The sequence below is a fragment of the Pteronotus mesoamericanus genome, unplaced genomic scaffold (assembly GCF_021234165.1).
Source record: "Pteronotus mesoamericanus isolate MK-2021 breed Mesoamerican mustached bat unplaced genomic scaffold, CSHL_Meso_final contig_65, whole genome shotgun sequence".
In the NCBI taxonomy this organism is placed as follows: domain Eukaryota; kingdom Metazoa; phylum Chordata; class Mammalia; order Chiroptera; family Mormoopidae; genus Pteronotus; species Pteronotus mesoamericanus.
In genome coordinates this window covers 6212454-6239070 of record NW_026555228.1, presented here as the reverse complement: position 1 = coordinate 6239070, position 26617 = coordinate 6212454, and the positions used below count along the sequence as shown (strand labels likewise).

Genomic DNA, 26617 nt, shown 5'->3' with positions numbered 1-26617 from the left:
AAAGAGGAATAACATTTATGGACAAGTGAAAATCACGCAAAACTCATATTTCAGTATCCACAATTAAGGTTTCATTGAAATAGCCGCACCTATTTCTGGTGTTTAGACAACAGACACATACCCCTGGTACCCCTGGTATCCTGGCTAAGAATCCTAGCAATGAAGAAAGAGAAGGAGAAGAAGAAGGGGGGAGGAGAGGAAGGGGAAGAGGAGGAAGAGGATGAGGAAGAAGAGGAAGAGGAAGAAGAAGACGAAAAAGAAGAATTCTAACAGTGAACTAGATCCCTTTACTGGCTTTTCTAACTCCTCCCTCTCCTGGGAAAACTCTTCAACAACCGCCCCCCCCCCCCACAAGTGGCAAACAGCAGGCAACTTATTTATGTTACAAACAATTGTGTAGAGTTTTGAACCTGTCAAGCTCATTTAATTCTCATCACAACTCTAAGAAGTTGTATTGTATTATCATCAACATCCTCATTTTACAATGGAAGAAATGAGCCACTTGCAAAAGGTCACGGATTTAAAAAGTGGTGGAGGCACGATTCAAATCCCCGGCAGGCTCTGCGGGGTTGCTGGCAAGTAGATTCCAGTTAAAGACAGGTTTCCTAGGGAGTCGAGCTGGGACCCTCACTCTGATCAGAGCACCTGTCTGGCCCACACATTCCTCCAAGGGCCCAGCCCCTCCACACCCCCAGGGCAGGAGGGACGCAGAGGCCAAATGGCAGCTGGCAGTTGAGCTGGCAGGGGAGCGCGGAGCAAGAACACTTGTACAGTGTCAATAAGGAGTGTCGCCCCTGCCCAAGGCCCCTGAGACACGAACTCTCGCCTCCCGCCTCCCCCCTCCCCCCTCCCCCCTCCCGCCTCCGCCTCCCGCCTCCCTGTGTCAGCAAAGTGCTGAGTCACAGTGATGCGGCTTCCCTGCGCCCGCCCTGCATGCTGCCTCCCTGCACTCGGCCCGCTGCCCACACACGCACCCGCACCCGCACCCGCCGCACAGATTCCAGCCGCCGTTGCGTGAGTACCCAGGCGCCCGCGCGGGGTGGGGGTGGGGGTGGGGCGCTGCGCATCAGGAAGCAGCACCCCTGGCTTCCCCATCTCGCTTCAGATGCCTAGGGGAATCTACGAGGGAGATGACTAGAGATGCTTAGTAGTTCTTTGCAATTGGGGGAAAGTGGTAGCCAGCTCTTCTTTCTGCGAAGCAGTGTGATTTGGGAGTTGCTCGTAGGTCCTTCACATGCATAGAATTTATTATAACAGTTGTTTTTTTTAATTTTATTGTTTATGCTATTACAGTTCTCGCTTTTCTCCATTTTCCCACCTCCACCCAGCCCCCCTCCCCTCCCCTCTCTCAGTCAATCCCAATATCATTGCCCAGTCAATAGATCATGCATAAATGTTCTTTGATTAATCCCTTCTCCGTCTTTCATAGAGTCTGGCCCCCACCAACTCGGCAGCTGTCAGTCTATTCCATGTATCTAACGTGCATAAAATTTAATTGTAGGAGCCTGGAAGGCTCAGAAATAGTCCACATGTGGGCAAAATACTTCCGAATTGCTAGTTTGTAGGTGATGACTATTTTGGATGGTTCTGAGGCTTGCGCTTGTATCTGTGCCCCACAATCCAGCACCCAATAAATATTGATTAATTGCTCCTGGGAGGGCACATCTTAGGTTGGGCCTTGACTGACAGAGGAGGGCATTGCCAGATAGAGTGCTTTGAACAACAGCAGCTGACTTTAGAGCGCTGATGGAAAAACTGAGGAAGGAGAGGTTTAGCAAATGGCCTAAGGTCACACAACTGGTATGTGGTGAAGCTGGGATGCAAACCCAAGTTGTCTAGCTCCAGGATTTATGCTTCTTGCTAAAGCATCTGTTGGTTTGGCTAGGAATCTTAGACGTAATGGATTATATTTCTTTTGAAGAAGAGCTTTAGGAATTGGGGTTCCTCTCTTCAAGCACTTGAGGAGGAAAAACTACTGGTTATACTTGTTCTGTGCTTGGTCCTGAAACACTGTGCTCTGGAACACTTCATGAGAAAGTGTGAAGATTTCTTGCCAGAAGACCTGGTCCTGAACTTTAGGGATAGATGGGCCTTTGAATTTGATGACCCTTAAAGATTCCTTTCAATGCCATGTTCTTCAGCATTCTGCAGAGAGCCACAGACCTCTTGTTTTCCCTCAGTGTTCCCTATGTTACCATGCACAACTCTCTCAGCCTCATGGGGCAATGGGTGGGGGGCAGGCTGAGAGATTTTAGTGACATAAAGCAGATAAAGTGCCCATAGTGCTAAACCTTGTAGAAGATGGCTGGAGGATCATATGAGAAAACAATTGTAAAAAACTGGTGTCTGGGAATCCAGTAAGTACTTATACACATTAACCATCATGACTGCTGTTTAAATCATCAAATCATATCTCATACATAATAAGCAATCAATAAATTGTAGCTGTTAGTATTTGGGGCAAGTCTGACTTTCATATCCTTTATTTTGTATTATTTGGATGTGACTTAGGACTTAGTAACTTTTCTGTTTTGTTATCCCTCCTTTTGCCTTCCACCCTCTACAGTTCAGCATCAGAACAGTCTCTTTTGGGACTTCAACATGGTATCCTCCAAGAAGGTCACCCTCTCAGTGCTCAGCCAGGAGCAGTCAGAAGGGGTTGGAGCAAGGGTCCGCAGAAGCATTGGCAGACCTGAGGTATGTGTGGTTTGGTGGCTGTTTTGTGCTTTTTTGCAGAAGGGACTGGTGGGACACTGAGGGCAAACTTGGGTATAGAGGGCCCAAGACCATCATGAACTGACCTGTGAAGAGCCATAGGAGCTAAGTCTAAACTTAGCATTTGGGATCCCTGTCAAAAGGGGATTTCTGTAGCATGGATATAGAGGTCCTGGGCAGAAGGTGCAGCTGAGCATCATGAAACATCTGTTCTCTGCCCACCCATATCCCATCAGCCTCAGCATGTGTATCACCAAGCATGCCCATCATATGCCCCTAAGTTTACATGCCCACAAGTGAAAGTAACTGGGATGACTCTGGGTCTCAATTCCAAATTCCTAGGAGAGAGAATCTGATTGGCTTGGCTTGGAACAAGTCTATACCCTTGACCAGTCAGGCATTGCCAGGGATTTGGGTTCATAGAGAGACTGCTGGGATCCAACCCTGTGGGCCTCTTGTGATGGTGGAGGCGGTAAGTAGAGGCTTTCTCTGAAAGCTCTGAAGCTCTACATCAGAGGGCTCTTTCATTTGAAAATTATGGGAGACATGGGACTTGTGAAAGGAAAATCTTATATTCACAGAAAGATATTCAAATGATGATTATAACACATGGAATACTATGCCCAGCACCATACCAGATTCCAAAAAGATACCTTTTTTTGAGGTATAATTGACATATAACACTATATTGGTTTCAGGTGTACAACATAATGACTCAATATTTGTATATATAGTGAAATGATCACCACAATAAGTCTAGTTAACATCTGTTACCATAGATAGTTAACAAAAATTTTTATTCTTGTGATGAGGACTTTTAAAATCTCTCTTAGCAACTTTCAAATATGCAGTGCAGTATATTAACTATAGTTGCCCTACTGTACATTACATCTCATGACTTATTTATAACCGGAGGTTTGTAACTCTTAACCCTCTTTACCCATTTCACTCACCCCACCCCCCACCTCTGGCATCCAGCAATCTGTTCTCTGTATCTGTGACCTTGTTTTAGATTTTTGCTTTTTTTAGATTTCACATATAACTGAGATCATATAGTATTTGTCTTTCTCGGACTTGTATCACTTAGCATAATGCACTCAAGGTCCATTCATGTTGTCATAAATGGTAAAAATTTCCTCCTTTTTTATGGCTGAGTAATATTCCATTGCATATAATACATACCACATCTTCTGTGTCCATTCATCCATGGACAGACACTTAGGTTGTTTTCATGTCTTGGCTATTGTAAATAATGCTGCAACAAATATGGGAGTGCAGATGGCTTTTTGGGTTAGGGTTTTCATTTGAATAAATATCCAGAAGTGGGACTGCTGGATTCTATGATAGTTCCATTTTTATTTTTTTGAGAAACCTCCATACTGTTTTCCACAGTGGCTGCACCAATTTACATTCCCACCAACAGTGCATGAGGGCTCCCTTTTCTCTACATCCTTGCTAATACTTGTCTGTTGTCTTTTTGATCCTAGCCATTCTAACAGGTGTGAGGTAATATCTCACTGTGGTTTTGATTTGCATTTCCCTGATGAGTAATGCAATGCAAATAAAGGAAGAAGTATACTAGGGAAATAGATTTGTTTTGAAATGTGAAGTTAGTTTGTTCTTCTTAAAATCTGCCCTGATATTCTCATATGCTTTTTATCATTAGCTTCCTCTTTAGCTACGAATATCTTTTGAGGTCCATCAACATTGTTTTCCAAAAGATAGATGCAAACAGGATTATTCAAAGGGCTAAACACACAATGGATGTTGGGAGATGCAGATGGATGTGGTATCATATTCTACTAGGCCACATCACCAACAAAGAGTTGTGAAGAATTTGGACACTCATCAGTAAACCCATTATTGTATGTTGAGGATAGCTAATACTTTAATTACTCCACCTATCAGGAACACATCTGCTGAGGGTTTCTACATTTTTTTTTTACCTGTGAACCCGTTTGGTGGTCTGTTGAAACCTATCACTTCCTTCTCAGAATAATGGTTTTTAAATGCATAAAATAAAATACATAGGATTACAAAGGAAAACTTTATATTGACATGTGGTTAACAAAATATTACAAAACAAATTTGTAATGTAATAGTTTTACATTAAACCACAAGACTTGAGGGCAGTTCTAACTACTTAATTTCAAAACTGTGAAGAGCATGAAAAATAGTTCAGTATACCTGAAACAACTGTAACATGATATGAAAATAGCTTTGATTTGTATTGGCGACAAAGTCAGGTACTGATAATTTACTGTGGTTCTTTGACTACATTCATAATTGAAGGAAGTGTTAAATTTCATTCTGGAGATAGATGATGGTGACTGTTGCACACCAGTGTGAATACCCTTAATACCACTGAAATGATACCTAAAATGGTAAAATTTATGTTATGCATATTTTACAGCAGAAAAATCCAGAAGAGGTAAATTTCAGTTAGAGGTTAGTGAAAATGAGAATGTAATTTTTTTCCAGCCAAGTTTATAGCCCCTGAATTCCACCCACAATGCCCAGTTAAGAGTCCCTGGCTGAAAACCTATGCTTTAAAGATCTCAACATTCTACATACAATCATATATTTTACATTGTGGTGATTGCATAGAATATACAGTTTTGTACCCTTATTTTTTCATTTAACATGGTAGCATAACCACTTCCTATGCTGCTATTCATAGGAATAATTTTTCATAGACATCATTTCAATACCTATGACATATTCCAGTGTATGGGCATACTATTATTCTCTTACTTATGGCCCTACTTTTGGCCATTTAGATTGCTATTATATTTTTAGCACTCTATACACTACCACCTTGCCTAGAAGTTAGACCATAACCGGCCAATCAGCAGAGAAGGAAAGCATCTATCTAACTTCAAGGCAGTTACTTTTCAAACTTTTTGCACCAAGGATTTGTCACTGAAGGTATGTCTCATAAACTTCAGAGCCCAAGCTATTTTAGCATAGAATTTACAACAGTGTTTAGCATCAGTGGCTCTAAGTTACTTGTTCCCTATGACTGTAAGTATGGAGTTATAGGAATTCACAATGCTCTCACTGAGCATTTTGGTAATGAATTATCAAGAAGAGATGGAGTGGGGCTGGCCCACACCTTTCATTACAATTATACATGGGCTGAATCAGCCAGGCTGGAATTTGAATGATTGCATAGCATGATGTTAAAGGGTGATTTGTCTGTGCTCCCAATAGGAGGGAAGTCCACTACTCGTCTGCATTTGTCTCTGTGCCCACTCCCTCTCCCCCTCCCCCTCCTTGGGTGGAGTGTGAATTTCCGGGGACCACTCATATTTCTTTTTTTGAATTATGAAGAATTTCAACCTTATCAAAATAGAGAAATAGTATACTGAATCTTCATGTACCCAGTGTCCACAATGATCAGCTCATGGGCAATTTTATTTCATCTATATCCCCATCACTGAGAGTATTTTGAAGTGAATAATTTCATTTATAAATATTTCGGTTTGTGTCTCTAAAACATAAGAACTTTAAAAATATAACTACAGTCTGCCCTGGCTGGTGTGGCTCACTGGATTGAGTGCTGACCTGTGAACCAAAGGGTCACCTGTTCGATTCCCAGTCAGGGCACATGCCTGGGTTTTGGGCTGGGTCCCCAGATGGGGGCATGACAGAAGCAACCAATTGATATATCTCTCACACATCAATGTTTCTCTTCCTTTCTTTCTCCCTTCCTTCCCCTCTCTCTAAAAATAAATAAATAAATAAAATTTAAAAATATAACTGTAATCCAATTATCACACTAAAAAATTATGAGTTCTTTAATATTATCAAATAATCTTGGTTCTGATTGATATAGCCTCTGTAGGTGGAATTCTCCATTATCAGGGTCTATAGATAGTGAGTAAAGGTAGAGGGGTGTAGAGTTATAGCTGAAGTCCTTTCCAGGCTAGACCTGGACCATGTACTGGCAGTTTCCTTCTGCCTTCTCATCATTACCCTCAGGCCACAGTCTAGAGGCTGAGTAAATCCAGGAGGTAGGCAGTGCTGTTGGAGCTGCCTTTGAAGGGCTTCCCCCTTCTGCTGCTGCCATATTGTCTTGATGTAAGCTGGCCTTTTGTGGGGTATTGGGAGGATGGGGTCTGACTTGATTGTAGGTTGCTGCCACAGGCATTATTGCCCTTATATCTGTTAGAACTAGGTCTGATTATACATAACAAAAAGCACCCTCCAAAACCAATGGTTTACATACATGAAGCTTCGTGTTTTTCTTCTGAAAACTGAAAATTAAATGGCCCAGGGTGGGCCTGGAGGCTCCATACTTACCAGAGACCCACACTCATTCTATTTCAGTTCCTCATTCTTAGTACATCCATACTGCATCACTTTATGGCCCAAGACAGCTGCGGGAACTAGAGCTACCATTTGCCCTTGGATACCAAATGGAGGAAGAGAGGAAAGGCGAAAGAATACCTGCCAACACTCTATCCTCCTTTTATAAGGGATTTCCCTAAAAGTCTCACCCAACAACTTCTCTATAGCTCTCTTCTGAGTCTCTAGTGAGATTCAGTCATACGATCACACTAGTTGCAAGGGATGCTAGGGGCCTAACACAGTACTACTTAGGATGTTCATGGAGTATTTTCTATATACACAGAATTATTCTTATTCAATGGAACATTATAAAGTAGAGGGTTGGCCCTGTCCCCAAGGAACTGACATTTCTGGTAGCTACTTCCAGTGCTTCCTGACTTAAAAATACCAGGCTGCTGAAGCTTTATTATGGGAGTGCCGCAGACTTGAGGGGTGGTGGCCACAGGTTTTGACTTGCCTTCTCAAGAGATCAAAACAAATAGCTTGGAAGCTGATACCTGGATGTGGCAACTAAAGGATTTGGGAATGTTTGAAGGAAAGGAAATTCTCATATGGTCCAAAAACTTTGAAATATCATCAGTTTAATATGTAGAGAGAGAAAGATGTAGATGAGTTGGTGACCAAGTCAAGCGTTTTAGGAAATCAGAGTTCTCATACAAATCAGATCTTGTCTACAGGTAACATGTTTCTTTATTAACAAATGCTCTTGAATACTCGTCAAATGTTTATAGACTATTAGGAACTTTCATGAGGGCTAATATCTAGCCTGAAAATAATACTTTAGTACAATAGTCTAATGCAAGATACTCTTGCCTGATGGAGGAAGAGTGTTTCTCACACTTTTCCCTCATCCCTTGGCAAGTTAAACAGTTCATCCCTCTGACTCCTTTCTCAACCAGCTCCCTGACTTCTGCAGTCTTTAAGTTGAAGCCCTCCTTTGACATTTTTGAAAGAATTCAATGAATACTTTGTTTTCAATTACTTTTTAATATTGGATTGGAGGAAACACTGGACTGAGACAGGCTACAAAAAGATGGACTTACCCGGCTTTATATAGGTCACAGTCTACATTTTAAAGTAAAGAGACTGAGACTTGGTTAGGTAAAAAGAAACTTGCAGTAGATTGTTGACTTTGTGTGTATGTACTATATATGTTATTTATATACACATGTGTGTGCACCTGTGTGTGTGTTTTCCACCTGTAGCGAAAACAAGAGTCAAAACCGGAGAAAGAGACAAAGAGAGTATTTGTACTTTCATTTATAGAAGTATAACAGAGTAAATACCCTGAAGAAAATAAATAAATAACTTAAAATTAATTAGCTAGCCATATAAGCCAGAGAAAGACAAATATCATATGATGTCATTTATTTGTGGAATCTAAAGAACAATATAAATGAACAACAAATCAAAAATAGGCTCATAGACTAATTCGTGTCATTGCACATAAACTATTACTAAAATTCTGCAGCACACCAAAAAATAGATTTTTTGCCTGTCTGACAAAAATAGGTATAATTTTGATTCATTCACACTGGACAGCTATTGTTGTGTTGACTACTGTCATTTTTTATTTGACAGTCTAAGGAAAAAGAGGTCAGGGCCCGGGACTACATAGTCAGGTATTGCAGAACATGAGTTGAAAAATTGCTTCTGTAATGGTATTATGCATGCCCACCCACTTTTAGTTGCATTAGCCCTGAGTCCCATAAGGAAGGTTTAAGTATGGCCCTCCCTGACTTTGGGCTTGGCCATGTCACATGCTTTGACCAATAATATGTATTAATGTGATTGTGCATGATTGGCTTGGCTCATTTTTTTGCTCCAACCTTGGTTATCAGAAAAGCATGTTCTAGATAGTGGCCACTGTTTCAGCTCAGGACCCACACTGAGAAGACATGTAGAGGCCAGCCAAGCTTAGCAGCCTTCCACGGCTTTAATGGAAGTGAAAAACTTGTTTGTGAGCTATTGGGCAAAAACTTATTGATAAATACACTGGTGCTATGAATGTTTGCAAAGAAAACCCAAAAGAAGCTATAGATGAATTATGAAAATTAGTAAGAGCTTAGAAATGTGTAAAATCACCTATCTACATTTCTAATCCCCAGCACCAAACTATTCAAAAACATAATTTAAAAATACTGTTTATAATACCTTCAAAATTATGTTAGCTAGAAAAAAACGTATGCAAAATCTTTATGGAGAAAATAACAAGTTCTATTGGAAGACATTTTCAAAGACCTAAATAAATGGAGATAACCATGTGTATGTATAGGAAAACTCAATATTATATTTGAATGTCCATTCTTCCCAAATTGGTTTGTAGATTCAGAGCAATTTCAGTCTGTTTCCAACTCTCATTTGAACTCAAGATTTATCTTCAATTGCCTTCTAGCTTTTGCACAATATGCTGGACACTAAATATTCAAAGTTCCATTTATACAGGTAACATTTATATAGATATCTCAAACTCAATGTGACTAAAATGAAGTCACCATGACTGCTTCTGTTATATTCCTTGTGCTTCTGGATGGCCCTGCCATTCTCCCAGGCATAGTAGCTGTTTAAGTTTGGGAGTCATCTAATGCTCTTCTTTTTTCCCCATTCTCTATCACCACTGCCATTGTTTTAGGCCTGGCCTTTGTCCTTATTCAGATTATTGAAGTGACTTTCTAAATACTCTCTCCCCTTTCTCTTTCTAAATCTGATCATCTCAACCTCTGATTAAAATCCATCACCTTCAGGATGAAACCCAAACTTCTTTAATGCTTGACCTATCTCCTCAGCCCATCTTTCATCATAATTCCATGTTCATCTTTTGCCTCAACAGTTTTCTTGCAGTTCTTCAAGGTTACAATCTCTGTCTCTGCTATTTTTCTTGGAATAGTCTTCCTTCTCCCCTTTCTACTTGATTAACTCCTACATGTATTTTAAGACCCAGCTTAAGTGACACCTTCCCTGATCTTATCCCACTCTCCTGTGTGTTCCCCCAGAGCATTTATCATCACAGCGTGATCATTGATATTCTAGTCTTGTTCCCCCATGAGATTATGAATCTGTTTAGGATAGACTGTATCTAGTTTTAGATCTTAGATGATCATGAGGTGTCTGCCCACTGTTAGTAATTCTCATAACTGTTAATTCAAACATAATCAGTGAATCAGTATGTGTGTATAAGGGGCTCCTTCCTGAAAGCAGTTTTCATTACAAAAAGTTGCTCCCGGCTATGTAGTTTTCAATGAGTTTTGCTAGATCTCTTCATGAATGTAGCCCTTAGTAGTGTGGCTTAAAAAACATGCCTAATCTGCTGAATTTTATTTTTATTTCAGTTAAAAAATCTGGATCCATTTTTACTGTTTGATGAATTTAAAGGTGGTAGACCAGGTGGATTTCCTGATCACCCACATCGAGGTTTTGAAACAGTAAGTAAAATAATTTGACTGGAAAAGTGTGTATTTTAAAACTTGCCTTTATTCTTAAATTTAATAATCATTTCTAATGGAAAATTCAATTTTAGAAGCAGTGAATAATAGGCCAAAATTAATTTATAGGTTCCTGGCTATCAACTGGCTACTAGAGAATTATAATACCTATTTTGCCTGAAGTATACTCAAATGGAATTATTTGTTTTTAATATTCTTCGAATTTGTGCCACTGGAGACATTCCTATTTGAACAGTTAATAAAGAGTAAGAGTTGGCCCTCGCTGGTATGGCTCAGTGGATTGAGCACTGGCCTGCAAACCAAAGGGTTGCTGATTCAATTCCCAGTCAGGGCACATGCCTGGGTTGCGGGCCAGGTCCCCAGTAGGGGATGCTCAAGAGACAACTACACATCGATGCTTCTTTCCCTCTCTCCCTCCTTTCCTCTCTGTCTAAAAATAAATAAATAAAATCTTTAAAAAAATAAAAATGAAGAAGAGTAATAATTGACGTCTTAAAATAGTTGTATAATTCAAGTTTATTGGTGATAGAAGAAACTACGATGTGATTAAAATAAAATTATATCGAAATTTGTTTTATATGAATATTTCAAGAATATTCATTTGTGACTATTTCTTGAAAATAATGATTCCACATAGTTTAAATTTGCATTTCTCTTTCTGAGTGAAGTTGATTAACTTTTTAATTTTAAACATTTGTTTACCATACATATTTATATCCTTGCCCTATTTTTTTTCCATTGGGTTGCTGGTGTTCTTATTATTTTATAAAAGCTCTTTTTATGTTAAGGAAATTAGGCCTTTTCAGTGATAGAAGTTGCAATAGTGTTAAGAGGGATTAGGCTTGTTTTGCATACCCCTGAAGGTACACCTTTGAATACAAAGCATAGAATCAAACAAAAGAAGAAAAAACTTCGTAACAATTCATTGTACAGAGGTAGAACAGCCTTCCTCAGTTGAAGTGATTTCCTTATTTCTGAGGAAATACAAACATGCACTGAATGTTAACATAATGGGTGTGTTAGCAGATTCAATGTTCCTCAAAATGCTTGCGTGCTAGATGAGTCAGTGCTGTCTGTGCTGGAGTAAAAACAATATCAGAGCACAAGAATTTGTTAAAAATAAAAATGATATTGTTTGGTACTAACATATGAATTTAAAATATAAATAAATATACATATTTTAAGTGCATGCTCACAGTTTTTGTTTTTATTTTTTAAAAAATTTAAAAATATTTTATTGTTGTTCTATTACAGTTGTCCCAGTTTTTCCCCCTTTGCCCTCCTCCACCCAGTCCACCACTTGCTCCCAGAGTCATTCCCCACTCTGTTGTCCATGTCCATGGGTCATTCATACATGTTCCCTGATTAATCCCTTCCTCTTCTTTCCACCATTATCCCACTCCTCCCTCCCCTCTGTTTGCTGTGAGACTGTTCCATGTTTCCATGACTCTAGTTCTATTATGCTCATTCGTTTGTTTTCCTCATTAGGTTCCTGTAATAGGTGAGATCACATGGTATTTGTCTTTCACCGCCTGGCTTATTTCACTAAGCATAACATTCTCCAGTTCCATCCATGCTGTCGTGAAGGGTAGGAGCTCCTTCTTTCTTTCTACTGTGTAGTATTCCATTGTGTAAATGTACCACAGTGTTTTGATCTACTCATTTACCGATGGGCACTTAGCCTGCTTCCAGCACTTGGCTATTGTAAATAACGCTGCTATAAACATAGGGGTTTTTAAAAAATTCTTATTACCTCAAGTGTCATTGGTATACCTGCAGTGGTCCCACCTGGAACCTCGGGCTCCTCCTGAGATCTATTGAATCAGAATCTGCACTTTAACAACATCCCTGAGTGATTGATGTGCACATTAACATTTGAGATGTCCTGAGCTAGATGACCTTGCAAACCAGAAATATTATAATTTTACAAGATAACAGTGAAAACCTGATTTTACTGTGTTAATGGTTAATTATTTCTTTTTAAACTTGACCCTTTGGTTTGGCTAGCTGCATATTTTCTGTGAAACACTTGCCTGAAAATTGAGGAAGAAGGAATGCCCTGGAGAAGGAGGCACAGCTGGTGGTCACAGACAAAGGGCAAAATTTGTTCAGTATTTCCTGCCAGGAATTTGGACTCTGGGGAGCATTCTTTTCCAAAGCCCTGAGTGGTAAAAGGGTGGAATAATTTTGCATTGAACTATTTCTGGTCAGGCCTGATATCTTTTTTTCTGATATCTTGATTTGTTTAGGGCAACTGTAAATGATCAGAAACAAAGAACTGTCTGAAAAATGGGCAATACTCTTCCCTTTTTAATCCATGCCTTGCCAAGGTTTAGTTTACCTTCAAAAAGCAGTAAAGTTCACACACTGTTGATGAACCCTTCCTCTACTCTGAAAAGAAATGTATTTTGTGCCTTTCAAGATCATCCTTCAAATTATAGCCTCATTACTTTGCAGATTCTAGCACTGAACATCCCATGTCCCTTGGAGCCCGTCATTCCTGGGAGACCAGGATGGCTGGTCACTCCTGCCTAGTTAAATTTAAGAACTGGTAGGCATAAATTGCCATGCCTGCTTCTCAGGAACATTTTGGAATCATTTTGTGAATTATATTCTTACTCGGGCTTAGAAATGTTTTAAAAGTTCTTTGCTACAAGCCTCAACAGGTTCTTTGATCAAGAGAACAAGCCTTCCTTGTTTCCAAGGGCGTGCCCATCAGAACAGCCACACTAGCAGCCAGCAGTGTTTGCAGGCAATGACTGAACAATGTCCCGGAGAGGAAGGAAAGGGTCATGGTGATTCACACGAAAACTCACATGGGATTCAAACCTCCCGTCTCCCACACGGCCTGCTTTTTCTGGCTTGCTATGTGCTTTCAAAACCTAACCATCCCATTATTGAATCAAAGCTTACAGTGGGGCAAGATTAATTAAATCAAAATCCATTTTGGGGGGAGGAGAGAGATACTCTAGAAAAATCAGGAGAGAAGGATATTTTCTCATCATTATAAAGGCTCTGTTGTCCAAGAAACACCCTATGTCATATCTAACACTGTGATATTAAACATAATCCTGTTAATTTAAGAAAAAAGACAAGAATGTCTACCAGCACCATTGCGATTTAATGGTTCTAGGAGCTTCGAAGCTAATAGTAAGAGTTATAGTTATTGTAAAGGAGGAGGAAAATATTTCTTTGTAGGTAATATGCTAATAAAAGAAAACCCCACAGTGGCTGCATCCACCTCTGGGGGTGATGTGACCGGAGGAGGACCAAAAGCACAGGACTTGTCCTGACGTTACAGTTACAGTGCCTGCACATGGATTTTTAGCTTATGCATTTATTTGGCATGATTGAGGGGGTGAAGCTAACAGTTTACAGGAAGGAAGCTAAACCCACCCTTACTTCCAACATGTCTCTAGGCACCACCATGCTAAGAATACCAGCCAAAACCTAGATATAAAATGTACAAAAATCACCCACTTTCTGAATAAAAGCAACCACCAGATAGAATGGAAACATCCCATTCACAATGGCAATAAGAACATCATGTAACTCCAGGGCGCAAGTTATTCCCCTTTAATCCAGTAATCCTACTTCCAGGAATCTAGTGATTTCCTGGAAAAAATTCAACATAAGAACAAAGGCTTATTATACAAATATTTATAATAAGTGCAATTTTACAAAGTCAAAAAAGAAAGAACAAAGTAAGTGTCCAGAATAATAGGAGAATGAGTCTATATCTGGGAGCTATACATGGGAAAATTATCATCTATCTGGAAGGTGGAATATTATGCAGGGCTATTTATAAAAGGAATATTGTAAATTTAATTTTTATTAATCATGGCCTGTTTAAATCAAGGTTTCTCAACCTTGGCCACTTTTGACATTTTGAGTGGATAATTCTTGGCTGTAGGGGGCTGTCCCAGGATGTTTTGCAGCATCCCTGGCCTCTACCCACTAGATGCCAGATGCTAGTAGTAGTTCTTTTTTCCTTTCTGCTGCGTAGTATTCCATTGTGTATATGCACCATGGATTTATTTAAGAAGAAAATATAAACAGTATTTACAATAAAGGAAAAGACTATATCTTTATTTTTTAAATGGTTTATTATAAATATTATCGTGGGGAAGATGGACTAGTTTAGTAAATGATTACTTCCACAGACTATATTGATGCAAATAAAATAAAATTACAAATTCATATTTCAATATTGGAAAAAGATGGTGCTTAGAGAAAAAACAAACATGTAATAACAGATACACATATGTAGTCACAAAGCTTTTAAAAATTTCATAGATTTTTTAGTATATTCATAAGATTGTGCAATTAACACCTGATTCCAGAATGTTTTCATCTTCCCCAAAAGAAAGCTCACACCCATTAGCAGTCAGTCCCCATTCCCACTTCCCCCAGCTTCTGGCAACCACACTTCTGTCTCCATGGATTTGCCTATTCTGAGCATTTCATATAAAAGGAATCATACCATATGTAGTTTCTCGTGTCTGGCTTCTTTCACTGAGCATATTGTTTTCAAGGTTCAACCATGTTACAGTTTGTATCAGTACTTCATTGCTTTTTTATGACTGAATAATATTCCATTGTACAGACACACTACATTTTGTTTATCCAGTCATCTATTGATGGACACTTAGGTTATTTCTAGTTATGCTTTTATTCTTGGACATGCCTAAACTATTTCTGAAAGGATACCCAAGAAACTAGTAATGTATGACCCAGGAAAGGTTACTGGGTGATGAGGGAGAGTGGGAGTTAATTTTCACTCTAACTCTCGTTCGCTATCTGTACCTTTAGAGTTTTGACCTATGCCTATTGGTTAATTATTTTAAATATTGATATTTTCAGATGCCATATCTTCCTATGGCATATTTGAAGATTTTGAAAAGTGTTCTTGTGGTTGTGAAGCTTGTGATGCTCACCTGCTCTCCAGGAACTCTTGCTGAGGTGGTTGACTTGGGTCTACTTCCTCCATATAAAATTGACCCAGTTGTGTTCTGTTCCAGTAAACCAGTTAAGCTAATAATATATGGTAATGTGTAATAGGGAGGATAACCTAGAGGTGGCTTCCTCTAAGAAATATTTGTGGGCCATTTGAGGTTCCCATGAAATTTAAAAGAGTGCTTCAACATATAAGCACAGCTGTCTCATTTTTCACATGTTCCCTGGCTGAATGGAAATTAAAGTGGTGTGTGCACGTGCATGTGTGCATGTATGCCTGTGTGAGCTTAGATGTAGAGGCGGAGGACTTCTAGTTTGCAAAAAACTTAGAAAATGATTAAGAAGGGACAAGAGACATGTAGTTGAAGAAGTTTCATGTTCTAAGGGGGAAGTTAGAACTTCTAACAAAAGGGTCTGGGAGGGTTTCAGGGAAAATTTGGCCACTTAGTAAAACTTCAAGGAATAAGTTAGATATGACTCTCAGGACAGTGGGCGGGCAGGGGGGAGGGGAAAGATGGAGGGCATAGTAAGGCAATAGACTAGAAATGGTGAGTAGTTAATTTGGACTTAAAAATTGGATGTGTGTGCACAATTTACAGTAGCCAAGTGTTGGAAGCAACCTAAATGCCCATCAGTAGATGATTGGATCAAAAAGTTATGGTGCATATACACAATGGACTACTACGCAGCAGAAAGAAAAAAAGAACTACTACACTTCGCGACAGCATGGATGGAACTGGAGAGCATTATGCTAAGCGAAATAAGCCAGGGGGCGAAAGACAAATACCATATGATCTCACCTATAAGCAGGACCTAACCAACAATACAAAGATGCAAGGAAAATAAGACCAGCAACACTGAAAGGAAAAGAAACCAACAGAGACAAGAGGGAAGGAGGGGGGGCGGGGAGAAGGAAGGGAAGGGGAAAGTCAAGGAACATATAACCAGGACTCATGGACAAAACCAAAGGGGAAGAGCTGAGGGAGGGAAGGAGAGAGCGGGCAAGGGAAAGTGGTGGGGGGGAGGCAGAGACAAATGTATTTGAAAAAATAAATTAAAATAAAATTAAAAAAAAATTGGATGTATGTAGAGTGAGTGTAATCTAAAGCTATAGGTTGAGCCATTACTAGGGGAGGTCTTGAAAGCAGAGCTCAATCTTTGTTTATGAATAAATGGCCAATATTTCATGTCCCCAAAACTCCAAAGTTGATGCAATCATATTAAATTAGAACTGTCTTTAGTCTAAAAGTTCCTATTTAGACTGTGTCAGCGGTTCTCAACTATAGGTGATTTTGCCCACATGTGGCAATTTCTGGAGACATTTCTGGTTATGACAACTGGGGCATGCCACTGCCATCTAGTGAGTAGAAGCCAGCAATGCTGCTGAAAGTCTTACAGTACCCAGACATTTCCCACAGCAAAGAATTAAGCCCTGGTCTATCAATGAACATACGTTACATGAGGAAATAGTTTAACTGAAATATTCTTTGAAAGTAGTCCAAATACATTTTCAACAAATTTCTCCATTATGCCCCACCCAATTAATGATTACAAATAGAACCCATTCATGTCTGAGAGACTGCATTCCTAGAATTCTTATGTAGATGAATTGGAGGGGCGCTGTAATAAAGGATATAAACCAGTCCTTAAACATTCTTTATGTCACCAAATATAAAATACTTCTTTTCAAGTGAGACTAAAAATAAGTCGAAAACAAATGAACATAGATCAGCACATGATAAAAAAGCTCTTTGCAAATCTTCAACACTTTTAGCAAAGTTGCTTTGGAGTTATCCATCAATAGGCTCTTAAAATGGAATGCCTGACCTTACAGAATTAAACCCAAAGGACATTAGGACATGCAATAACATTAGCTACCAGTTTTATGAGAAGATTCACATGCTTTCTGTACATTATTTCTAAGCCTGACCAACAACCCTGAAAAGTAGGAATTGTTAGGCCCCTATTTTACAGATGAGGAAACAGAGGCTCCAAGAAGTGGTGACTTGTCATGCGCTTATAGCCCATACAGAGCAGGCTTTGGCTAGCCCATCTATCCCAGGGTCACACCTGACCGCTCTTCCATGCTCCTACTCCTTCTAGAACAAAGTTGCCTTTCTATACATCTGGTATTGTGTTGATACGTTGACAGGCTGATCCCATTAGAAATGAGATTCCACAGGTGATACAGATCCCCAAATTGAACTCCTCATACTCTTGCTGTTACTCACTTACTATGGGACTCAGTGCTTTCATGGTTCATGGTTGAGGGATCCAAATTTTCCTACCTGTCAGTGCAAAGTAACTATCACTTCTCTTCTGAACTTTCGGTAAATGGATTAGGTTGGTTGACTGCCTGGATATTTAAGGGCAATCATTTAACTTCTTGTAGCCACAAGGAGACCATTTGCGATCTAGTAATAACATGATAGTGAATAAAATCATGCTTTAATTGCTTACGACCTTTTATCACAACCTAAAAACCCCTTTCCTCCTATATACCTTTTTGCCCCACCCCACTCAACTCCAGCTTTTCCCCAATATTCTAGTCTTTTAAGGACCAGCCGTGCAGCTGCTTCCTCCGTGGATCACTTCCCCATTCCTCCAGATTCTTCATCATCAAAATTAATCTTCTGTGTTTCCACTGGGACTAATTGTACTTCTTTTCAGTATTCACTTCTTTTATCTGTATATTTTAGTAGTGTTTCCCCTGGTAGCTCCCTGAAAGTGAGGAAGAGGTGATCATTGTGTTCTTTCTGGGTGATTTCTAACTTTCCACTTTTGAGTTTGTGATGACATTTTCCTTGTGAAGGCAAAAATAGAAGAGAGAGGAAAAAGAGATTTAAAATTCTTCAAAAATTTAAAGTTTATTAAAAAAGAGAAAGACAAAAATTGGCATCCCCATATCAGACCCCCTTATTATAAAATGTTGTATCACTTCTTGAAATCCAAATTTCTGATAATTGTGGCCCAATGACACCAAGTACAATGAACACATTCACTAAAGTTCTGAGAAATTAAGTCCTTGTATCGAATTGAATCAGGGAATAATAATAATGTACTGATCAAAAGGTGTCAACTGCTCAATTAAATTAAATATTATTGTAATGGAATTTTAACAAAATATTAAAACAAGATGGGACTCGACATGGTTCCCTTAAACCTCTCTGTCTGTAAGAGTCCCAAATCTGCCTGGGACCATGTGTGTAAGGCAGCATTTTTCAGGCACTTCATTTGTAAGAATCTGCCTTGACAGCTTTTAAGTAGGGATTGTACTGAGCAGAAAAGCCTCCTTTTACACCACAGCACAGCTCATCCTTTGATGACTAGATAGCAACCTGTCACATGGACACATGGACTCATGGACACAGTCTGACTATAGAAAAACAGTGAGCACATATTGCTAGCTAGGATCAGCAGAGGGCACTGTTAAGCAAAAGTACTTCTGACTACCCACTTTCCTCCTAGGTACAAACACAGCACTTTTGTATGTGGGATATTTGGGTATTCATAGAAGTTGGCAAACCATTCTCTTGATGCTCCTTCAATATAACAGGGGAAATAAAACAATGAACATGAACACCTTGACTACAGATTTACAAGATGTAGGTCATATCAGTAAAGAAGCTGGCCTGATTACATGAGGAGCCAGGGGCAGTTTGTTTGAAGAGATTCCCCAAAAGATTGAATCCTGAGTGGGGTTTTGAAGAAGTAAGGCATTCTTGGCCCTGGGGTTTTAGAAACAGCTAAAAGTTTGTGAGGGAGTATGCAATTCAGGTCACCTGACGAGTTAGACTTAGGAATATGATCATCATAGAACTGGATGCGCATGTCAGAAATTTCACCCAAAGTGAAGTGAATATTAGTAGATTTAGAAGACTTTTAAAAATAGAGGCAATAGTGCTCGCTTCGGCAGCACATACACTAAAATCGGAACAATACAGAGAAGATTAGCACGGCCCCTGCTCGAGGATGACAGACAAATTCATGAAATGTTCCATATTTTTATTTGAAAAATTAAAAGAAATTTAAAAAAGAAAAAAATAGGGGCAATAAAAAATATAAAGTGAAATTGCCTTTTAGTCAATTGTTCTTTTCTATGTAGTTAGATGCTGTTGGGTAGGACTCTTCAACGTCCACACCAAGAAAGTATCCGTTGATCACCTCATCTCAGGATCCCATGGCTGCCTGTCTCTTCATCGGCCTCTTCTCTACTTTACCCCGGAATCATAAGGCCTAAGTTTTTGTTTGTGTACTATAGCGCAAGGATTCCTTCTTTGCTAGAGATGCCAGTTTGTCTTCAGCCCTCAAAATTGGCAGTCCTGGCTGCTCTTGCACCTCCCATCAGATCTGTCCTTGGAGGGAAACACTGTGCTCACAACACATACATTACTGCCAGGTGTTGGCAACCAGGGAGGATGGAATAGTTTTATTCTCAGAGATAGAACATGTTAATTTAAGTCCTTGCTCTGCTACTATTACTGGTGTAACCTTAGTTACACTAAGACACATGTTTTTATTAATGACATATACATAACAATATATTCCCAGGATCAGGTGCTTTGTAAATACAGAAATGCTATGCAAACACAAGATGCTAATATTCATCCATTTGTTCATTCATTCAACAAATCTTCACTGTCAGCTATATGCTATAGTCCTCAGGGAGGTAACATTCTCTTAGGTAAGACAGACAATAAATGCATAACCAAAATAATTATGTCATAGAATGTCCCTTTATGAAAAGGCTTGGAAGAAGAAACAAATCAGAATAGGTTGGCCAATTTGATGGGGTGGTCGGGGGTGGTCTCTCTTAGGCAGTAACATTTGAACAGAGGCCTGAATGAAGTGAGGGAGTAAACCATGAGAATATCAGGGTAAATACATCCAGGAGTAGGATCTCTGTCCCCAGATGGGTGGTAGATATGCTAACTCTAGAACTTACTGACCTCTTGTTATGTACCAGGAGCTTTCCAAACATTACCCGGCACTTGGTGAACTCATTTCCTGGGTTCATGTTATTACATGGAGAAACTGAACCTCTCAGAAGTTAAAGCACTTTGCTTCACATCTCACACCTGGTAAATGGCCCCCAAAAGGACCATTTACCCAAATGGCTAGAACCCCAAAGCCTGAGTGGTTCCCCAAGGCAGGGCCATGCCAGCAGGGGGCAGTGTGTTGGGAATCCCTGAAACATTGGTGCCTCCGCAGGTTTGGGGCAGGAAATGTCAAGGCAGGACCTGGTAGAGCCTTAAAATATTTAGATTCTTACGTTGGCTGAATACATAACCCATGTTGGTTATGTTTTCCTTTTATGTTAAAACCACCTTTTGCCACATGTGAAAGTGTTATGTAGGGCTGGGATCGGATGAGCCAATTTAGTGGGTTGAGTTTTTCAGGTTTCTCAGTGATTGCTCAAGTAATTAAAACATTTTTTTGGTAAAATAACTTGGGCCCTTAATTGTATGGATTCAAACATTATGTTTCTGTCCTTGCTTCCATTATGCAAGATGTTCCTTGCTGGCCTTCCTCATCAGCCATGATCTCAACTTGTGTTTTTGTTTTTTTCTCTTTTTCTTAGTCAGCTACCAAGAGAAAAAAAAAGCCACCACTTTAGAGCAAATAGAAATTGAAAGAGAACATAGTTTTATTTATAACACAGACTTCTTGCTTTAAAGAATAAATCTTGCAAAGAAACAACAAACTATATTATATCTTGTGCTGTAATTCTTCCGAATTAATTTAAAACTCTATGAGGCATACCTTTCCTGTATTTCACATTGCAAGGGACACTTTTCTTTTATTATTGTCATGGGTTTGTGCCCTTCCCCTTCCAAATACAAACAGACAGAATATAACAAGAAATAGGAATTGACTAGGGAGTAAAAGTATGTAATAAAGACCCATGGAAAGTTTAGGACTAGAAGGAGGAAAGGATGAGCAGGACCAGGAAGCATGGCAAGTCCTTTAAGGAAACACCTGTTTCAGATTACACATTTCTTACTTAATTAGACACATGCAACTCTTGAGTTTAAACATAACACTCCCAAATCAATCAACCACCTCTGGCAATTCTCCAGGTGTTTGCAATTATGTAATGTCCTAAAAAAAAATCATCTGGATTTTGTCAACTTGCAAAGTATTGCTGGAGTTTTAAAAAAATTTTTGCAAGCATTAACTTAGACTTCACATCTCAGTGTAACATTTATATCACTTAGCAAAAATTAAGAAAATAAAAGGTAGACAATAATAAAGAGTCGGTTATTTCTTTGGTTTCTGATTTCCCCTCAAAGGCTAGAAATATGGTTTTTGCTGTAAGTAGCAAAAGGTAGGCATTATGGAATCAGATGACCTTCATTGTCCAGACTTCTCTAATTCAGATTTCATAGTATTTAGGATGGGAGAACTGATGTTTACTTTTGTATTACCACAGAAAAGAGGAGATCCCCACTTCAAGATTAGAGGAAAAGGGGGAATAATTGTCTTCTCACTCTTTTAGAAATAGAGTTGGAATTGCTCTGTAAAATAAAATTTGCAAAACAAGAACATCAGAAATCTCTCTTGGTGTCCATGTAAATTTTCACTTTTAAATGAGTCATGCTTACCACACTTTCCTTTTTAAAGTTGCTTTATGCATTTTGAGATGATTAATGACTTGAAAACTCCTAGCCTTGGGTAATTGAAAATCACTGGGGATGGAAAGAATATTATTTGAAAGAGACTTCTTTGAGAATGTAAAGGAGAGCTTCAGCCCAAACAGAATGAAAATTGCCTTTATTATGTAGTTATTTTAATTAAAAATGCATGCGTAACACAAAAAGGAAAGCAACTCTAGACACTGCTCCTGGAAGTTGGGCTGCTTCTTTGAAATTTGGAATTTTTAAGCTTTGTGTGGGGTCCTAAGTGCTTAATTTGTATTTTGGTCCAAGTACTCTATAACAACTCCAGGTCTTCTCCACTTAGTAACACATAAAAGTCAGAGCTAGCTATATTTTTAAAAGATTTTATTTGTTTATTTACTTTTAGAGAGAGGGGAAAGGAGGGAGAAAGAGAGGGGGAGAAACATTGATGTTAGAGAGAGAAACATTGATTGGCTGCCTCTTGCACACACCCTGACTGTGGACTGAACTCGCAACCCAGGCATGTGCCCTGACCGGGAATTGAACCAGCAGCCTTTTGCTTTGCAGAACGATGCCCAACCCACAGAGTCACACTGGTCAGGGAAGATCTAGCTATATTGCCCTCACACATAATATGGAATTATTCTTCTGATTCGTGGTGTTTTCCCTGATGTCTCACTGCCTTCCTGCCTAGCTGCAGTTCACTGAAACAAGGAACAAGACACATCACTTATTTTCATTCACTAATTAGCGGCAACATCTTTATACTTTTCCAAAATAAATAAATTGTTTTTGTTGTACAACTGTAAAGTACTCATTTGAGTCAAACTATCACACAAGCGGGAAGAATATAACAACACAAGGCTGTAATTCCACCATCTAGAGATGATCACAGTTCACATTTGCTGTGTCCAACCAGGTACTCTAACCGTGCAGAAAGTTCATTTCTTTAATCTGGCTTTTTCTCCTCCTTTCCTTTTGATTCAAACTGGCCTTGTCCAGCCTGGGAACATCCCGGCTAACCTGCCACCTTCTCCCTAGCATGTCCACCCCTGTCATCACTAAGCTGTCAGGACAAGGAGGTTCTGGCCTGCATCAAATCCTCTTAGGAACAAAGCCTCCTCAGGTCTGCTGACCACAGAGAGAGTTTTGGTCAAACTGGAGACAACATCTAGGCCTCAGCCATGTTTCAGCTCCAGGCCCAGAAAAGCAGAACAACCCCACCGACCACAGCCTTGGCAGAGCAGACAGAGCGACCCCATGGCTGGCATCAGGTCCAGGCGCACTGATCAGCTACCCCTACGCTAGCACCGGCCAGTCAGTACAGACCACGACCCTAACTCCCGTAGCCACCCTGATTAGTGACTTTTCCCCTGTATAACCCATCCCCTAGAAGCCATCGGGAGGCAGGGTCTTAGATAATAGCTCACCTGTTAATCTGGTCAGGGTCCTCCAGAAAACAGAGCCAATACAATATATATAGATAAATATAAAGAGGAGTTTATTATAGGAATTGGTTCACTTGGTTATGGAGGTGGACAAGTGTCATGATCTAGCGTCTACAAACTGGAGAACCAGGAAAGCTGGTGGTATAATTCAGTTTGAGGCCCAAGGCCTGAGAACTGGGGTGTAAGTTTCAGAGCCTGAAGGCTGAGAGCCAGAAGCCGTGATCTGAGGGCAGAAGACAGAGGTTTTGTCTGAAGAACCGAGAGTAAGGATTCATTTTTCCTTTACCTTTTTGTTCTGTTTGGATCCTCAAGAGATTGGATGCTGCCCACCCACATTGGTGAAGATCTTCTTTAGTCCATGGATTCAAATGCTAATCTCTTCCAGAAACACCTTCACAGATGCACCCAGAAATAAGGTTTTGCCAGCTCTCTGGGCATCCTTTAGCCCAGAAACGTTGGCACATAGAGCTTACCATCACAACCTAGAACCTCCAGTTTCTGAAGCCATCGCTTGTTACCTGTGGGATGAAAGTTGCTGCAGAGTCCATTGTTTATGCAGTATATTCCAATGACATTGCTCTGGAGGATGACACATGGAGAGTCCTCACATCAGCTAGTCCTGATTTGCACTGTAGTAAGTGTTCTACAAATATTTGGTTTCAGGAACTGGAACCCAATAGTTAGCTGAAGATGTGGGTTCATTATAAGGGTACAATAAAGGATATCAACAGTATGACAGTATCAGGTCTTTCATTGCCCTTAGTCTGAGGTATGAGGAGGCATAATAAGCAATGCCTGTTTTCCCAGCCTGGATTCTGAACCAGTTGAGACGATAAAAGAGATAGAAAGAGAGCAGACAAAAATACGTCTACCTTTATTTCTGATAAAGCTGAGATTGGAGAATGTGGCTTATGTCTACAGGCTTCTGGGCTTCTGAATACTGCACCTGAAACTTAGGCAGACTTTATTCAGAGGTCACTGGCTGTGCTGGACCCTGCAGGCCATCATTACCACGAGGGCTGGCTCTTCTCACAGAAGCAAAGAGCAAAAGAGGACACTTGCTTTCTGAGGGAAAAGTAAACAACTCTTCTTAGCTACCTAACACCTACTCTTTCTTCTGCTTGTTTTTTTTTTCAAAGGTATCTTACCTCCTGGAAGGTGGCAGCATGGCCCATGAAGACTTCTGTGGACATGTTGGTCAGCTGAACCCAGGAGACCTGCAGGTATGGCCAAGGACAAGGAATTAATGATGGTTTAATAGTCTTTGGTTGTGCATGCCTCATCTGCCCACTGACAGTGCATTCACACTTTACTCCTTGGCTTGTATACCTTTGACCTTTCCCTTTCTATGGATCCTTCCACTCAGCCTGGAAACCTGTATGGGTCTCTTGTATTCCTCTCACACTTTCCTTGACCTCCTCAATCGCTTTCAGCTCCCACCTATTCTTTCTTTTATATTTCTCAAAAGAGTAATGAAGTGTAACTCTCTCAACTTCCTTTATCTTCCATTTCATCCTTCACTCACTGAATTCAGGGTTGGCCTCTCAGCATCCCCCAAACCTTCACTGGAGCTGTTCAGGTAATGGTCACTCATGATATCCCAACTGCCAAATTCAGTCCTCATTTTTATAGACCTTCCTGCTGTATTTGAGACAATTCACTACTTATCTTCCAGCTTGTTTGCAGGGGTAGGTGTTGTCACTTAAGACAACTGCCCAAACCTTGCCACCATCCTACTCTTAGTGAGACGTAATAGAATTAAAAATCTCCAGGAAATGCTTGGGTCATCTTCGCCAGTTTTGTAAGTCCGAACTCTGTGTCAGCTATTTACTGGGATCATTCACATATTTGGCAGATTGATAACTGCCAATATTTGACTCATGGTGTTTCAATGTACATGGAATTTGAAGGCAGAAAAGGAAAAGGATGGAGTAGTGACCAAAAATTAAGAGTAAGCTTTCAGTGGAGCAGAAGGTAAAATGGAGATGGCCTAGAAAGGTCTATATGATGACTGGTTGTGACCTAACCAAGGAAGTGGCGACTGCTCTGCCCTCCGTGCAGCAATTCTAAAGTGTGTATGTGTGGATCCCAGTGGGGCTGATCTCCAGGTGCCCACTCTTCTTTTGCCTTCCTCCCTTGCCTAGCTTGCTCTTCCCTACTCTTCCGTACTTGTGCTTTCTGCATCACTTTCCACATAAATTATCTGCACTGAAGTCCTTATCTCAGGATCTTCTGTGGGAGATCTCAAGCTAAGAAAGGCAGGAAATCTATCGTGTTCCATTTCTTCACCCTTAATATACTCTTAATAAATGAATGCTTGACAAATCTGTACAACAGGGGAGGCAACAACTCTTTTCTCCCAGTATTGAGAGTTCCTGTACCAGAATTGAGCAAGCAGAGACTCAAGTCACTCAACCACAGTGTAGTGGATACTGTGGGCCTGCACATGTATCTTTAGGCCCTCGCACTGATCCATCCTCCAGCTGCTGTGAATATTGACTGCTTGTGGCTCACAGCTGCATCACACCCTGGGCACTGCCCTCTGCAGCAGGAACTGTCTCTTCCAAGGCTGTACTCCCTACTAGGGGGTGGTGCACAGTCACTGGTTTGCTGATGTGGGGATAAAAAAAGCCTGGCTACCTCACCTTAGTTTGGGACAATTCTGAAGGTTTATCCAACTCCAGACCTCCCTGTTGGATTGGCTAAGGCCTTCGTTGTAACTGCATTGCTGGCTGGCTTCTTCCCCTGCCCAATCAGGCTTTTTTTCTTCTTAAGATGCTTCCAAGAGCATCCCCCAGTATACTGTCTGCTTGCATCTCCCCATCTCAGTGCTCAGTGAAAGACTCAGGGATACCAAAAGACAGGCTCCTTCTGTTTGTATGAATTTGAGATCTGATGCTTTGATTTCAAATGGGAAGCATAGGATGCATCAGGAAAACTAGAAAGGATTCCAGCAGTTGTTATTGCTGTTTTCTTATTTCTCATGATGCCCAGGACCGTGAAAGAAGCACTTGTAAGTTACCACACTCAGTTACCATGTCATAATGGCCCCACCTGGGGACTTGTTCAACTCTGGGTTTCA

The 26617-nt window shown here is 40.1% G+C and overlaps 1 protein-coding gene and 1 non-coding gene across 2 annotated transcripts in view; both read left to right on the top strand.

Annotated features, from left to right (window-relative positions):
• The first annotated feature begins 904 nt into the window (after positions 1-904).
• PIR (pirin) overlaps positions 905-26617 on the top strand; it is an 86502-nt gene continuing 60789 nt past the window's right edge. Inside the window, exons 1-4 of the mRNA XM_054581085.1 lie at positions 905-1014; positions 2567-2697; positions 10398-10490; positions 24675-24758. Coding sequence (XP_054437060.1) covers positions 2602-2697; positions 10398-10490; positions 24675-24758 — 273 coding nt within the window. The 5' untranslated portion in view covers positions 905-1014; positions 2567-2601. The remainder of the gene's footprint in view (positions 1015-2566; positions 2698-10397; positions 10491-24674; positions 24759-26617) is intronic.
• Positions 19368-19474, top strand: LOC129077001 (U6 spliceosomal RNA). Its single transcript, XR_008529767.1, has one exon. It is a non-coding gene; the product is annotated as a U6 spliceosomal RNA (small nuclear RNA).